This window comes from Bos indicus, chromosome 23, assembly GCF_029378745.1.
Source record: "Bos indicus isolate NIAB-ARS_2022 breed Sahiwal x Tharparkar chromosome 23, NIAB-ARS_B.indTharparkar_mat_pri_1.0, whole genome shotgun sequence".
Classification (NCBI taxonomy): Eukaryota; Metazoa; Chordata; class Mammalia; order Artiodactyla; family Bovidae; genus Bos; species Bos indicus.
In genome coordinates, this window is record NC_091782.1 from 12,181,078 (window position 1) to 12,196,367 (window position 15,290).

A 15,290-nucleotide genomic window follows, 5' to 3' on the forward strand; every position below is an offset into this window, starting at 1 on the left:
GGTCCTGGAGCTCCCAGAAGGAGGCGCTGTCTGCCTTCAGATGAGCCTCCATGGGGCCTGGGGGTGGGTGTGGATTCTCCCAAATTGGCATAGAAACTGTTCTGGAAATGGAGGGATGCCCCAGAGGTTGGGCAGCAACTGGATTTTTTGTTACCAAAACGTGAAATGGGGCAGGCACAGAAGCCCACCAAGTAGAGAAATCCTTTGAATTCCTGTGAAGAAACAAAACACTACGTCTCTCTGAGGTGAATTATTATGGGAAGGAAAAAAAACACCTAGGCCTCTGAAGGTGGGCTGGTGGTCTGGAAGGAGTGGCAAGTGGCTGGGGTGTGGACTGGGATGCTGGGCCCTGAGCAGTGGGACCTGGAGACGTCATTTAACCTCACTAAGCCACGAAATCATTTTAAAGGAGGCATAGTGAGGGGCCCTGGGGCTTCTCGGGTGGCTCAGTGGTAAAGAATCCACCTGCCAAGCAGGAGATGCATGTTCGATTCCTGGGTGAGGAAGATCCCCTGGAGAAGGAAATGGCAACCCACTCCAGTATTCTTGCCTGGGAAATCCCATGGATGGAGGAGCCTGGCGGGCTACAGTCCATGGGGTTGCAAGAGTCAGACAGGACTTAGCGACTCAATGACAACAACAATTAAGGGCCATACAGCACAGCTGTGGAGAGAGGTTGGTAAAGGCGCCTGGCGTGCATTGGGTCTCTATAAAAATGCCTCCTTCTCTCCACTTTAGCATTCAGGCCACACTTGGGATAGTTTTTCACATGCAGTTTACTTAAATGAAGGACACCTGAGCCTGCCCCCCGCCCAGGTCCAGTTCTTGGCAGTTCTGGGCCCAGGAATCTAGGTTGAAAGCCTCCACAGACGCTGCTGCTATGCATCTTCTGGAGACATGACCTCCAGCCACTGGTTTTCAGTTGGGGAAACTGAGCCCTAAGGGCACCCAGTGACTTGTCCAGGGTCACACAACTGGTGAGGATCTGAGCCAGGACCCTGTTCCCCAGTGTCTCCCAGTCCTTCCCCAGAGCCTCCCCCTCCAGCTCTGCAGGGGACCTTCAGGGACCCCATCAAGAAGTCCCTCCCCTTGGATCACCAACACTAGTCCCTCAGGTGACCAGATCAGGGACAGCTCCATGCTCAGAGGCTGTGGAAGGACCCCACTCATAGCCACAGCCTTGGAGATCCAAAAAAAAAAAATCACTGGGGAGGTTTTTTAAAAATCCCACCACCAGAAGGCAAGTTTGATTGGTATGGAAAGGACTCAGGCACGGGTAGTTTTTACAAGTCCCCTGGCTGATTCTAATGTGCTGCCAGAGCCTCTAACCTCTCTAGATGAAATGACCGTTTTTCAAACTTGGTTACACATCGGATCCCATAGGGGAGCTTTAGCAATCCTGATGGTTGAGGCCTCACCCCAGAGATTCAGAATCAGTTGGCCTGGGGGGTGCAGCCTGTGCAGGGAATTGTTAAAAGCTCCTCAGGGGATGGGACGTTGCAGCTGAGGTTGAGACCACTGAGGGTGGGATTCCTGAGCAACCAAGAATCCAGGGATGGCTGCGAGCGGTGGTGGGGGTGGCGGTGGCGGTGTCACAGGAGCTTGGATGCTGCAACCTCCAGAACAGGGGAAGAAGGAAGTGCCCAGAGATGGGGGAGGCAGTAGCAGAAGCCAGACACAGCTTTGACCACTTACTAACAGCTCTGTCACCACCCAGCCCTGGCTGGGCAGCCCCAGGTCACCCCGTGTGCCACTCCTGGGCTGCACGTCGTGGCTCCCAATCCCTGAGCACAGGCCCAGCCAGGGCTCATGTCGGGTTGTGACTTCTGGGGTCAGCGCCCAGGAGAAGGGGCTCCTGGGTGTGGGACAATGAAATGACCTCACACAACGAACATCTTATTTGGCATAAAAAGGCTCAGAACACAGAGCACCTCGTCTGGGAGGCAGTGAGGCAGAAAAGGGACACAGTGGTCTCTGGGGCAGGCAGCCCTGGGTGGCAATCCCAGCTCTTCCAGGAGCTTAGCTGCGTGGCCCTGGGCAGCTGGCTTCACCCTCAGAGACTGCTGTGTGCTTGCTGAGTTGCTTCAGTTGTGTCTGACTCTGTGTGACCCGCTAGATCCTGTGTGACCCAGGCTGTGTGACTAGCCTGCCAGGCTCCTCTGTCCATGGGATTCTCCAGGCAAGAATACTGGAGTGGTTCACCACGCCCTCCTCCAGGGGATCTTCCTGACCCAGGGATAGAACCCATGACTCCTGTATCTCCTGTGTTGCAGCCAGATTCTTTACCACTGAGCCACTGGGGAAGCCCGGGAGACTACTCCTCTGTGAAATGGGATAATCACACCCACTTTACAATTGCTATCAGAAGGCAACTACATTGTTCACACAGTTGGCACCGGACACATGTTTGTTCCATCTAAAACATTCAAGCCTTTTTTCTAAACTCCCGTCTCCCAAACAATTCCCATTCAGCATATAAATGTCAGCTCCACAAGGCCATGGATTTTTGTTCATTTTGTACACTGCTGTATCTTCAACCTCCAGAACAGTGCCTGGCATCTATTAGGTAATATGTGTGCATACGTGCTAAGTTGCTTCAGGCGTGTCCGACTCTTTGGGACCCTGTGGTCTGTAGCCTGCCAGTTTCCTCTGTCCACAGGATTCTCCAGGCAAGAATACTGGAGTGGGATGCCGTGCCCTCCTCCAGGGGATCTTCCTGACCCAAGGATCAAACCCATGTCTCCTGTGGTTCCCAAATTGTAGGTGGATTCTTTACTGCTGAGCCACCAGGGAAGCCCATTAGGTAATATACATATTATTAAATACCTGTTGACTGACTAAGATGTTCTAAAACTTTGTGAAGTGGGCCAGAGTAACAAGACCCTCCTTCTACAAAATCCCAAAGGGAGAGACTTCCCTGGTGGTTCAGTGGCTAAGACTCTGTGCTCAAATGCAGAAGCCTGGGTTCAATCCCTGGTCAGGGAACTAGATCCCACAGGCTGCAACGAAAGATCCAGCCTGCTGCAATGAAGATAGAAGATCCCGTGAGCCACAACTAAAACCAGTGCACCCAGATAAATAAATATTAAAAAATAAAAATTCCAAAGGGAGTGGCTTTCCCCAGAGCTGGTCAGTAGTGACACCGGGCGCAGGGCTGGGAGCTGGTGTCCCACGCATCTCTGAATGTGTGGGGCAGGGATGACAGAGCGGGGTGTGTGTGAGCCTCAGCAGGCCCACAGGATGGGGGATGCTGGCAGAGACACCCGGCTTCCCTCCCAGCACACCAAGCACCTCTGTCTGTAGCCTCCTCCGAGCCGAGCTGTGGGTCTGTTCCTAATGAACCTCTGCCTCTCCCAGGCAAGAGAAGGTATGCTTCCCTGACGCTTACAAGTTCCCAGGGCAGACAGGCCCTGCGGGGTTCACCCTAAAGTAACTGAGTCAGCCCATTACTCTGAGATGCTCTGGAGAAGAAGAGAAGCATCGAGCCTCACGGGCCCAGGCAGGCAGGAGACGTGATGGCAGGGGCACTGGGCAAGCCCGGCTGTACAGCGTTGCTTTGCCTCCTCTGCCTGGGTGCAGGGGGTACCTGTGTGAGCTGGGATAAGACACTCCTAACTGAGGCCCTCGTGCTGTGCCTAGCCCCTCCCAGGGCTCAGTGTGCAGTGGGGCTTAAAGGAGAAGCAACCTGTTCAGTCCAGGCCAGAGTTTCTCTGGCTCCTGGGAATCCTCTCATCTCTCCAGGTGAAAACTCAGCACCCTGATCACTCTTTTAGAAGCTACTCATTCACCATGAGGGTGTGAGTGAGAGCAGCCCAGCCTAGAGGAATTTAGTTGAACAGAGACAAATCCTCAAGTCACAGAATATTCAAGGACAGAGCAGGGGGACTGCAGAAGGCAAGAGAAGAGCCTTCATCCCCCTATTGGAAGGCTAGATTCATTCTGATCTGGATGTGATTTCCTCTGATTCCAGTTCTGCTCAGCTGGGTTGCTTGGGTTTGGCCTTATGTGGACTGGAAATACAGTACAGTTAGAGGGACCCCAAACTAGGGGAATCCCAAATCACAGGGCCAGACCAGAGGTGACTTCTGGGGAAGAGAAACGCACCTTCTCCTTGCCCAGGAAAGTTACAGAACCTGTGATCCTCCATTACCCCATCTGTGAAATGGGCACCTCACTAGTACCACCTTCTAGGGTTATTGTGAAATTTAAATTCATAAAATAAGATACTGTATTTCAACCAATTAGGACACAATTTGGCCCGTGTCCTAAAGACTCAGTAAATCTTAAAAAGATTAACTGGCTTCCACCCCCATCATTCCAAGAAAACTACCCTTTCTCACCACACCCCTTGTTCTCACCCCCTGGCCCTCTTTTTCACAACAGCAGTTGATACTTCTGTTTGAACCCTCTTCTTGTCTTTCCCCTCTGGCTATGGCTGCCCGGTTCTGGACCCCTCTTTTCTCTCTGACATCCCCTCTTTTCCTCCTGTTCCTGACCTGTGCCTTTCCCCTGGGGCCTTGGGCACCTCTGCCAGCCCTTTCCTGGGGACCCCAGATCCTGTTCTCCTCTCTCCTAAGTAGAACCCCACTGTCCCTGTCTCATAGCCACATACCCTGGCTCCCTGGCACACTTCCCATTTCCATCAGTGGTACCTTCCCTCATCCTCCAAGCTCCAAACCCTGATAACCTCTTTGTCTCTTTCACTCCCTCATCCAGGTAGATGTCAGACCTTTGGAGTCTTCCTTTGACCTCCAGACGCAAAGCAGACCTGCCCCAGCCTGCGGGCAAAGCTTTCTGAGAGCTGTTCTCCAATCCCACCACACCCACCCCATGTCCTGACCATTTGTCAGCAGAGCACTGGAGTTTAAGAACACAGATTCTAGGGTCAGCTTGCCGGGGTCCAGCTTCTGGAACGACTGCTGACTGGCAGTAAGACCACTGACTCGCAATAAGACCCTGGGTGAGTCACTTAACCTCTCTGGGCCTCGTCTCTTTACCAATGAGATGCGGGTATTTGTACCTTTTTTCAGAAGAGGTTACTAGTTGTTGGAAGGATTAAATTAGTTCACATACATGAATTACCTCGAAAGTGTTATAGGAGCCTTTGCTGTTATGATTATGACCCGTCTGTCTCCCACCCTGGCCTGGGAGCAACCTCAGAAGGAGGCTTGGGTCTGATAGCTCATTGTGTCCATAGCACCCAAGACGGTGCCCGGTATCTGGCTGGCTTAGAAGACAGGCCTCCTGGATTAAAGCCAATGTGCCCTGTGAGGCTGTAAGAGGTGCCCTGGAAGGCGTGGAAAGGGGCCTTGCTTTCCTGAACAAGGCCCACCCTCTCTCGCCCAGTGGGGCCTCCTAAATTCTAGCAGCTCCTGAGTGGCTGTTGGGCATGTAGGTGACCTTAGGGCTCACCAGGCCAGGATGACACATGTGACCGCTCAATTCACACCACAGTCAGTCACATCACAGTCAACCTGTTCCTGGCTTTGGAGGAGGGCCCCAGCTGCCTGTGGCCATCTCGGGGGGAAGCCAGTCCAGGACTCAGCATGGGCTGGGGATATGGGAGCCCACCTGGACGTTCCTCGTGACCTGCACCTCCTCACCAGCCCTCAACTCCTCTGATGGCTGAACAGTGAGCCCAGGCCTCTAAGCCAGGCTGCCCTCCTGGCTGACCCTGACAAGGCTGGATTCTGAGGCTCCTCGGAGGCCTACCCTGGGATGCAGGAGTGTGGGGGGTCAGCTGGATGCCCCTGAGACTTGAGCTGCCACATCCTTCCATCCCCCATCTTGAACGTCCCCCTCCTTTTCTCTCTATCCCATCCATTTTTCCTACAGCCCTGGTCCCCAGGAACTGACGCCTCCTCAACCTTCCAATCTCCCCTGAGCCTCCTTTAGACACTATCGCTTCAACCCCGCCAATTCCCCACCACCCTAGAAAGCCCAGGACTTGGCCAGACACAGGAGTTTGTTAGACTGAAATGCCTCTTTTTGTTTCCAGCCTCATTTTGCACAGCTATTTAGCTATCTAAAATACATGTGTGCAGGGACTTCCCAGGCGGCCCAGGGGTTAAGACTCCATGATTCCACTGCAGAGGGAGCAGGTTCGATCCCTGGTCAGGGAACTAAGATCCCACATGTCAGGCGGGGCGGCCAAAATAATACTACTAAAATAAAATACATGTGTGCACATGTGTGCTCCTTGTGGTCAGGCTATAATCCCCCTGAAAATGGACATGTGGCTGCCGTTGCTCTTTAGTCACTAAGTCATGCCCAACTCTTTTGCAATCCCATGGACAGTAGCCCGCCAGGCTCCTCTGTCCATGGGAATTCCCAGGCAAGAATACTGGAGTGTGTTGCCATTTCCTTCTCGGGGAATCTCCCTGACCAAGGGATCAAACCTGCCTCTTCTGCTTGGCGGGTGGATTCTTTACCACTGAGCCACCTGGGAAGCCCGGAAATGCAGCTACATTCCCTTGAATGCCACACAGCTGCCCAGCACACAGTAGGTGCCCATGACCACCTGCAGAATAAATTGTGGTGGTTTTGTCCCAGCCGAGAGGCAGGAAAAAGAAGCTGCTTCACCTCTTGGATCAGCAGCCTTAGAGAGAGGGAGACAGGGGTGCCTGGAGGCCAACCATCTGCTCACTCCTGTCCCCTCACCCACCGCACACACCCCGTCAGTAGCCACTGGGAACAAAACACTTGGGAACCCACGCCAATGCCACCAGCTGGGGTGCCCTGAGGCGTCTGTTCTGACAGCCGCCGAGTGTCCCTGTCGGAATGGCCAACAGAGACCCAGCTCCCTCAGGGACACCTGGGCAGCCCTGACCAGGAAGCCCCTACCAGCTCGCCCACCAGCTCTAGCAATCACCAGGAAACCAGGCTGGGTTCTTGTGACTAAACACGGACCAATTCTGTGTTACAGCTCCGTCCCACAAACCCCTTTCCCCTACCCGCCGCACTTACCACAATTTGTAATTATACGTTTCTTTGTGTGATTATTGGATTAATGTCTGCCTCCCCCACTAGCATGTAAACTCCCAGAGGCTGGGTGAAGGGTGAAGACTGTGTGTTCTACTTCCTGCTGACTCCCCAGCATCTGACGCAGTGCCTGTCACATGGCAGGGAGTCAACAAACATTTGTGGATGAAACACTGAATGGTGTTTTATGCATTGTTGCTGTTAGTCGCCAAGTCGTGTCTGACTATTTTGCAACCCCATGGACTGTAGCTCACCAGGCTCCCCTGTTCACGAGAATTCCCTGGCAAGAATACTGGAGTGGGTTGCCATTTCTTTTTCCAGGGTATCTTCCCAACCCAGGGATCAAATCTGTGTCTCCTGCATTGGCAGGTGGACTCTTTACCGCTGAGCCACCAGGGAAGCGTTTTATCCAAGAAAGAAAGAAAGGTAACACTAAGTCGTGTCCGACTCTTGCGATCCCACGAACTCTAGCCTGCCAGGTTCCTCTGTCCATGGGATTCTCCAGGCAAGAATACTGGAGGGGGTTGCCATTTTCTTCTCCAGGGGAGCTTCCCGACCCAGGAATTGAACCCAGGTCTCCAAACCAGAGCCTTATTATATAGGTTGTATCATGTGAGCGTCAAAGCAGCCCTACAAGGTAGGTGGATGTTTAAATATCCAGTTTACAGATAAGGAAACTGAGGCTCAGACAGGCCAGAGTCGGCCCAGGTTGACAGTGCCTTTTCATCACAGAGCCAGGGTTAGAAAATATGTATCTGGTATCCACACTCAGCAATCTGCACTCAGTGAGGATGTGTATTATGAGTAGGCTTTGAAGGATCAAAAAAAACTCCACGAGCTCTTTGCACTGCATCCTTCAGCCCCACTTATGGCAACTTGTCTGGCAGAGCATATCCTAGGATCCTGACTCCCCAGAGACCCTCAGCCAGGAAATGGGGCAGGTGGGGACCAGGCCACCTCTGCCTGCAATTAGATCTGCCCTCTGGGGCACAGTGAAAAGACCAGCCACTGAGCTCCAGGCCTGGTGCCCCAACACCCTGGCTTCCCAGAAATCCCTGGTACCTTCCAGCCCCACCCCTCACCCCCAGCCTGGGAGGGCTTCCACCAATGGGAACTCAGATTGGGAGGAAAGAGGTGGGGCGTGGGGAGGGAAGGGCTGTGAAGAGATGAAAAGCAGACACTGCCCAGGGAGGCAGAGAGACTCCCAGGCCCGCCCTGAGCAGGGCCGCCAGCACACAGCTCCAGGAGGTCTCCTCCTACCGATGGGCTGGCCCTCATCCACACGACCGTGCGTCCCACACCTGGGCTTGGGGAGAGGGACAGTTTCTCATCTCACCGATCATAGTCCCCGTTGCAGAGGGCTCTCACGGGAATGGAGAAAGTTTGCCAGACTGGGTTTAGGGTGTTCTTCACGACTTCCGTCTTGTGGCAGATGGTGAACCTGGCAGAGGAGAGAATGAGGGCTGTCAGTCCTGACACCAGAGGGGCTGGCGGGCCCATCTCGGCAGGTGCCACTCAGTAGAGAGAACGGCTCTGTGAGGTGATGAGCTGCCCGTCACTAGCAGCATCCAAGCTGAAGTTAGACAGCCATCTCTTGAAAATGCTGCAGAGAGGATTCCTGCACCAGGCAGGACTGTCAGGAGATGTGGTTCTGGCCCCTGATGCTCTCTGGGGGACCTTGAATAAGCCTGTCCCCCTCTGGACCTCTGTTTCCTCACCTGTGATCCCAGGGACTTGGCCACTATCAGACTTTCTTTATCCGAGACCCATGGAAGGATCTGGGGGCGCTGCTTCAGGAATCTGTGAACCCTTGAAATCATCGATGGAACTGGGTGTCTGAGTTTCACGTGCTTGCTGTCCGCTGCCTGGACCACTCTCACCCAGATTCCCATGATCCTGGCTCACCTGATCTCTTCCTTCAGGTCTTTGCTCAAATGTCATGTCTGTGACATGAGTACCTGCCCAGAGCACCATTATCTAAAATTTACAGCCCCCTGGTCCCCTGATTTTGACAGCTCCTAGTCCCTTTCAGTCTGCTATTTTCATCCCATCTGTCACTATTGGACATTTGGTCTTTCTCATTTCTTTTACAGTCTGAAACCAAAATGTAAGCTCCATAATGTCAAGGCTTTGTCTTCTTTGTTCCCTGGTATAACTCTAGCGCTCAGAAGTGTGCCTGGCCCATAGTCAGGTGTTCATGTAGTATTTTTTTGGAATGAACTAACGAATAAATGTATTTCTCAGAGGAGAGTTTCCATAGCCCTCACTGGCATTTCAAGCCAATGATATTAAAGCCCCTGGCTGAGATGATCTCTAAGACCCTCTCGGTTCTTCTAGTCTGAATCCACGAGCTTGCTTTGCAAACTGAAAGAGCAGAATTGGCTTCATCCCAGCTGGGTGCCCATCCAGCTCCTGGCCCACTCCCCACGCCATGCCTAATGGGGCCCTACCCTGGAAGCCCCCATGGAGGGGCAGCTGGGAGCCCGAGTGGAGCTTAGGGCTGGGTCTGTGCCCCTGAGATTCCCCAGCACCCACCCCAGCTACCTCTCGGCTTGGAAAGGTCACCTGGGAAGGTGCCTGGGCCCTGCCTTTAAGCACACAGCCCTGTGCCATTTCTTCTCTGGCAATTTTCAAGTCAAAATGTCACTCCTGTCACCACGGCTCAGCATTTCTCTTCTGTGCTCCTTCTCGCCCACCCGCTGGAGTGTGAGGTTCATGTGGGAGACCTCCCCACACACCCCAGAGCTGGTGATGAGAGGAATGGGGCCCGGGGAGGAGGGGCCACTGCTGCCCGCGGGCTGGGGCAGCAGGTCGGGCAGGAAGAGGAGCCTGGCTGGGGTGGGGCGGGATGAGGGGAGTGGACAGAAGGGAGACTCTGGAGCAGCAACTGGCGGTGCAGGGCTGGGGCGGGGGAGGTTCACACCTCAAAAAAGCCCTCACTGCCCACCTGAACAGACACCAGACCTACTGTGGACCCTCTCAGCCTCCTCACCTCTTTGGAACCCCCGCCTTCTCGAGCTCCTCTCCCAGGCTGGCCAAACTGCCTGAGCAGGTCGGCTGCGCTCTGAAGCCTCAAGTCCTCCCTATATGTCTTTCTTCCTGAGCGCTGTGAGGGGCTTCAGACTCCGGCCTCAAACCACTTTCTTTATGCTTCCCCAACCTCCCCGCTTCCATCGCTAAATCCACAGGCCCCTGATCCCCTGATGTACTTGCCACGGGCAGGCCCTGGTGTGGAAAGGGTCCCCGCAGTCATCTCCCAGCTCAGTTCAATTCATTTCAACACACGCTCCGCGGGTGGGGTGCGGGGGTGGGCGGTGAGAACCAACAGCCTCAGACAGATGCGAGCTTGGGTCCCAGCGCCGCTGCCTCCAGCTGTGCAGCCCCAGGCGAGTGACTGCGCTCCCCCAGCTCCCCGAAAGAACCGTAACGAATGCCGCCAGGCCCTGCTCTAATAACCCGAATTAACTCATTTAATCCTCCCGGCTTCTTTGGGAGGGAAGTGTTAGGATTTTCCCCATCGCCAAGAAACTGAACCGCAGAGGGTAGCGTTCCACTGCCCAGAATGGCGGCCACTAGCCACACGTGGCTATTCACATTAAGTTAACTGAAATGAAAGTTTAAAAAAATTCAGTTTCTCAGTCGCTCTAGTCCCTTTCAAGGGGCTCAGCAGTTATACATGGTGGCGACCATATGGGACAGTGAGATACAGAACATTTCCACCATCCCAGAAAGTTCCATCAGCTCAGACACTCGCCTAAGGTTACATAGCTGATGACCGGCAGCCACTGGCGAGCCTGGCTGTCCGTCACCACATTCCTGCTCCCAGTCGAATGATTCTGATTGAAGGAGACAAGGTATGTGAGGGGCCGGGAGCACAGGGGCTGCTCTGTGGATGGTTCCTGCCCTTTTCCCTCCTGGGATGGCAGGCGTGACATTTCACTCCCTCTGGATCAGTTTCTCCAGCTGCCCTGGGTTGCCCCCACCCCCCACCCCCCACCCCAGAGAGACCCAGCCCCTGCTTCCAGGGAAACCCGCCCTCTAATAACCCCCCATCGCCGGCCCCATTTGACCAACTCCTCTGCTATTTTCAACATTCTGGGTTCCCCGCAGTTCCTCTACCGAGGAGGGGGATGGCTGCAGCCCCCACCCCAGTTCTGCCACGCCAGGCCAAGCACCGGCCTCTCGCCCCATCCTCCCCTCCCGCCTCCGCCCCTGCCCGTCTCCACCGCGCAGCTCGCCGGGCTCAGCACCTCCCACCTGCTCACCGTGTCAGTCACGAGTCTCTCCCAGCCCCCGCCCCCTCCCCATCCATCCTACACACCGCTCTGCCAGATTAATCATGGGCTAACACCCTGCAACACACCCATCTCCTGCTCCAGAGCCCAAGCCCCTCCCCGCTGCCGGCCCGGCCCTCCCCTCTGAGACCAGCCCTGGCGCGGCCCCGCCGGAGGGGAGCTGCGTGGACATTTCCATGGGCGCCCAGAACATCCCTCTGACCTGTTCCTCCCTCCCTCAAGTCAAATCAAAGTCAACAAGGATTATTTAAAGAAATTCTGCTAGGAGTCCTCTGGTGAGACAAAGAATCCTTTTGTTATGCAAATGATCGTACAAAATTTCCCTTGTTTTGTGCGTTCAGGTTTAAAAATCCGTTTTTCCGTTGAAGTTAAACACCTCCTCTCTGCTGCTGCCCTGCCCCCCAACACACACATACATACGAATGTCAGATTCGAGGGGCCTTAGCAAGGCCTCCCTGCCCTCTGCTCAGGGCACACTAGTTCTGCACACACTGTTTCTCTAGACTGTTACTCTTCCCTGAGTTTCCCCTCCCCTCCCAACCCCCAACCCTCATGGACCCATTTTCTTTCTTTCCTTCAAAACCTGCTCCCCAGTTCCCCTCTCCAGCAGCGCTTCTCTAATTAACCTCCCTGGCCCTATGGCTTCCTCATTCTGCAGAATCCCAGCCGTAAGTGGCCTCAGCCTCCCAGAGCTATGATGCTTAAAGAGACCATGGAGACCGCCTCATCCAACCAGATCATTTCACTAATGAGAAAACGGGCCCAGAGAGGGGGCACACTTGTCTGGGGTCACACAGCCGGTTGGTGGAGAGGACTCAGGTCCCCAGACCCTCAACCTAGAATCTGTCCCTCTGGGTACATCACTGACCTACATTGGCTAACGAGTCATCTGTCTTTCCATCATACTGTGGGTGGCTTCCTGATGAAGGAGAAGAGAGAAGGAGATCGGGGAGGGGGGAGTTGGTTTCAAAGATGGGAGGGAATTTCAATGAACCTTGTGGCAGAGCGTGGGGCCAGGTGGGGAGATGGGTGCAGATTTGCCATGCTGAGGAGGAAGAAGTGGGAGGACATGTGTCGTGGGGTGTCAGAGGGCTGTGGATGGGTGAAGACTAGCTTTAGAGATGGGGACTGATCGATGTTGAAGAAGGAGTGGACTGTCAGATGGACCCCGAGTTCTCGCTTGTTTTTGCTTCCATCTCTGACACACCCAGCACTCGCCATCACTAAGACCCTCAGAATGTCACTGAGGGCTTGCCATCTGTCCCCCACCACCCCATCTGTGCAGCCAGGAGCCTCTGGAGCTCCTGGGGCCCCTTGACGTCTACCCAGAGCAGGGGCCCAAGCCAGCCCAAGCCATCACCGTTCAGCCTACCCCCCAACCCGTGCCCCTGGAAGTGTTGCCAGAGAACTCACGTTCCATCCTCATTGCTTCTGTAGAACACCAAGAAGGGGTCAGACTTCCCAAAGAAATCCTTCTTGTCCAGCTTGTTGGCGCAGAACTGCATTGTGGCAACGTCCTAGTGGGGAGGAAGGAGAACAGGGGTGTGAGGCAGCAGAGGGCTGGAAGGGGACCCCTGTCCCTGTGGAAACACAGCCCAGGGGCCTGGGGATTCCAGGCACCAAGCCAGTTAGAAACGACAGTAGCAGTTCACGTTTGCCTGGCACAAGGTGCCAGGCCCTGAGCTCACACTTTGGAAGGTCTCATTTTGTTTTCAGACAGCCCTCCCCGGCAGGTTTGGCGGAGCAGCTGGGCTGTGAAGCTGGCTGCTCCAGTTAGAATCCTGGCTCTGCTGCTTTGCTGCTGCGTGAGCAGACGAGGAGGTGACCTCTCGGAGCCTCAGTCTCCCATCTGTGACGTGGGCCTGATGACAGCGCACGCCGCAGAGGGCCGTGGTGAGGGCTGAAGGAGAGCACGCTGCAGGCACGTCACCCCCCAGTCGAGGCTCACACACATGGTGTCATCCTCTTGTACCGAGGGGCTCACAGCTGAAATGACTAACCCGAGCCACTCGGAGCTTGGCCACCCAGCCCCAGAGCCCTCGCGGTCCACATCGCCTCATCCCCTCACAGGGTTGCTTGGCTCCCGAGTTTAAGCATGCCTTCCACATGCGCTGACACACACAAGACCCATCTAACTCTCAGGTGGGTACAGCTAGACCGTGACCCCCGCTCCCTCATCTTACAGCTGAGGAGCCTACAGCTCAGAGCAGGGAGCAACCCCCACACGTTTGCCAAACAGAGCCCCAGGTTTCTGCCTCCTCTGATGAGTTAACGGCCCTGGCCGACCCAACCCTCAGCCCAAGAGCACGTGGCAGGTACCCAGGCCCCATGAGGATCCTGGGCGCCTCCTCTCACACGGCTCCTGGCCCCTCGGCTTGCTGTGGCCAACAGGGCACTGGGCAGAGATGCCCCTGCATCCTCCTCTTTGCCCATCCCCGTGTGGGCTCTTCAGCCTGAAAGCTCTGCATCCCGACAAGTCAGCCGCCAACTGGCCAGAGCTCAGGGTTCTGGTGATGGTCCCTGGGGCCTGGCCTGCCCTCAAGGGCCGGGCCTGTCAGGAAATACCCACTCTCTCGTGTTGCCCATTTCTTCTCAGTGGGGAAGAGGGTCTCTGGAGATCAGTCCCACAGCCCAGCGAGGACCAGAGTGGTGGCAGAGATGAAGATGCCACCTCTCACAGCTCAAAGGACATGGTCAAATGTTGGGGCAGGGGGCTTCCCTGGTCGTCCAGTGGTTAAGAATCCACCTGCCAATGCAGGGGATATGGGTTCAATCCCTGGTCCAGGAAGGTCCCATATGCCATGGGGCGACTAAGCCTAACTACTGCGCCCATGCTCCCTAGAGCCCATGCTCCACAACGGCAGAAGCCACTGCAATGAGAAGCCTGCCCACCGCAACTAGAGAGTAGTCCCTGCTCTCCCCGACTAGAGAAAGCCCACAGCAACCCAACACAGCCATAAATAAATAAATTTGTAAAAAAAGGAAAAAAGCTCGGGACGGTGGATACGGTATGTTGGTTAAGAATATGGTCTCTGGAGCCAGGTTGCCTGCTTCCACTCCATCCCTCACTAGCTGTGTGATCTAGCTCCTCTCCCTGTCTGGGCTCAGTTTCCTCATCTGTAAAATGGGGGTACAGGAAAGGCTACCTCGTAGGCTTGTTGGAGGATGAAATGAGTTAACTGACGACAACATTGAGGAGTGTACGGCGCACACTGAGTTCTGTGTGTGCATGAGTTATGATGATCTGGGTATTTCTCCCTTTTCCCTCCCTGCCCCTGCCTGTGTGTGGCCCCTGTCCATGCCCCACGCCCACCTCTACCAGCTCACAAGCCTTCCCTCAAGGGCATCTGACAGCAGCAAACAGAGCTGCAACCACTAGCTTATTCATTCATTCATTCATTCCACAAACAGCGATTAGTTACCATCTGTGTAGGTCAGCCCTTGGCTCAGGGCTTTACAGCCTTAGCATATTTAGCCCTCAGAATCATCCTTTTTCATAATAATCCTCATTTTACAAATGAGGATGCTGGAGGTTGCAGAAGCTAGGTAACCTGCCCAAGATCAACAGCTGGCAACTGGCAGAGCAGAAATTCAACATGTATGAAGGCAACATGATTTCACAGTGATGCCTCTTCCAGCACAGAGCACACTACCCTTCATGAGGCCCGCTTCCCTATATCTTAGAATCACTGATTTCTTCTGACTTGGGGCAGGGCTGGGCTCTAGTTAGCCTGGGCTGAAGGTTCCCCTGAAGGGAGCCCCTGGGGGCAGTGCCCAGGCACAGCAACCAGCATCCAGAGGTGCCCAGGTAATGTCAGCTTTTATTTTGTGCCTCAGCATTGAGCACCTGAGAGGGACAAGGAGACAGGACTGGGAAACTCTGGGAATCTGAGACCTTCCTGAGAAATCGAGGACTTCGGACCTGGATTAGAGAACAGCTGACTTCTTGAGCACTTACTTGATGCCAGGTGCTGTGTTAGCCCTCTTTACACACATATAAGAAGTAACTCCTCT

The 15,290-nt window shown here is 54.6% G+C and overlaps 1 protein-coding gene across 3 annotated transcripts in view; it reads right to left on the reverse strand.

Annotated features, from left to right (window-relative positions):
- Positions 1 to 15,290, reverse strand: part of CPNE5 (copine 5) — a 102,155-nt gene that overhangs the window by 25,307 nt on the left and 61,558 nt on the right. For 2 of the 3 annotated variants that reach the window (XM_019986336.2, XM_019986335.2), the window contains 2 exons: positions 12,690 to 12,793; positions 8,318 to 8,422 (listed from right to left, as the gene is read on the reverse strand). In XM_019986336.2, coding sequence (XP_019841895.2) covers positions 8,318 to 8,422; positions 12,690 to 12,793 — 209 coding nt within the window. Of the gene's footprint in view, positions 1 to 6,966; positions 7,374 to 8,317; positions 8,423 to 12,689; positions 12,794 to 15,290 lie in introns of those variants that run through there. The other variant, XM_019986337.2, reaches the window with a different exon arrangement.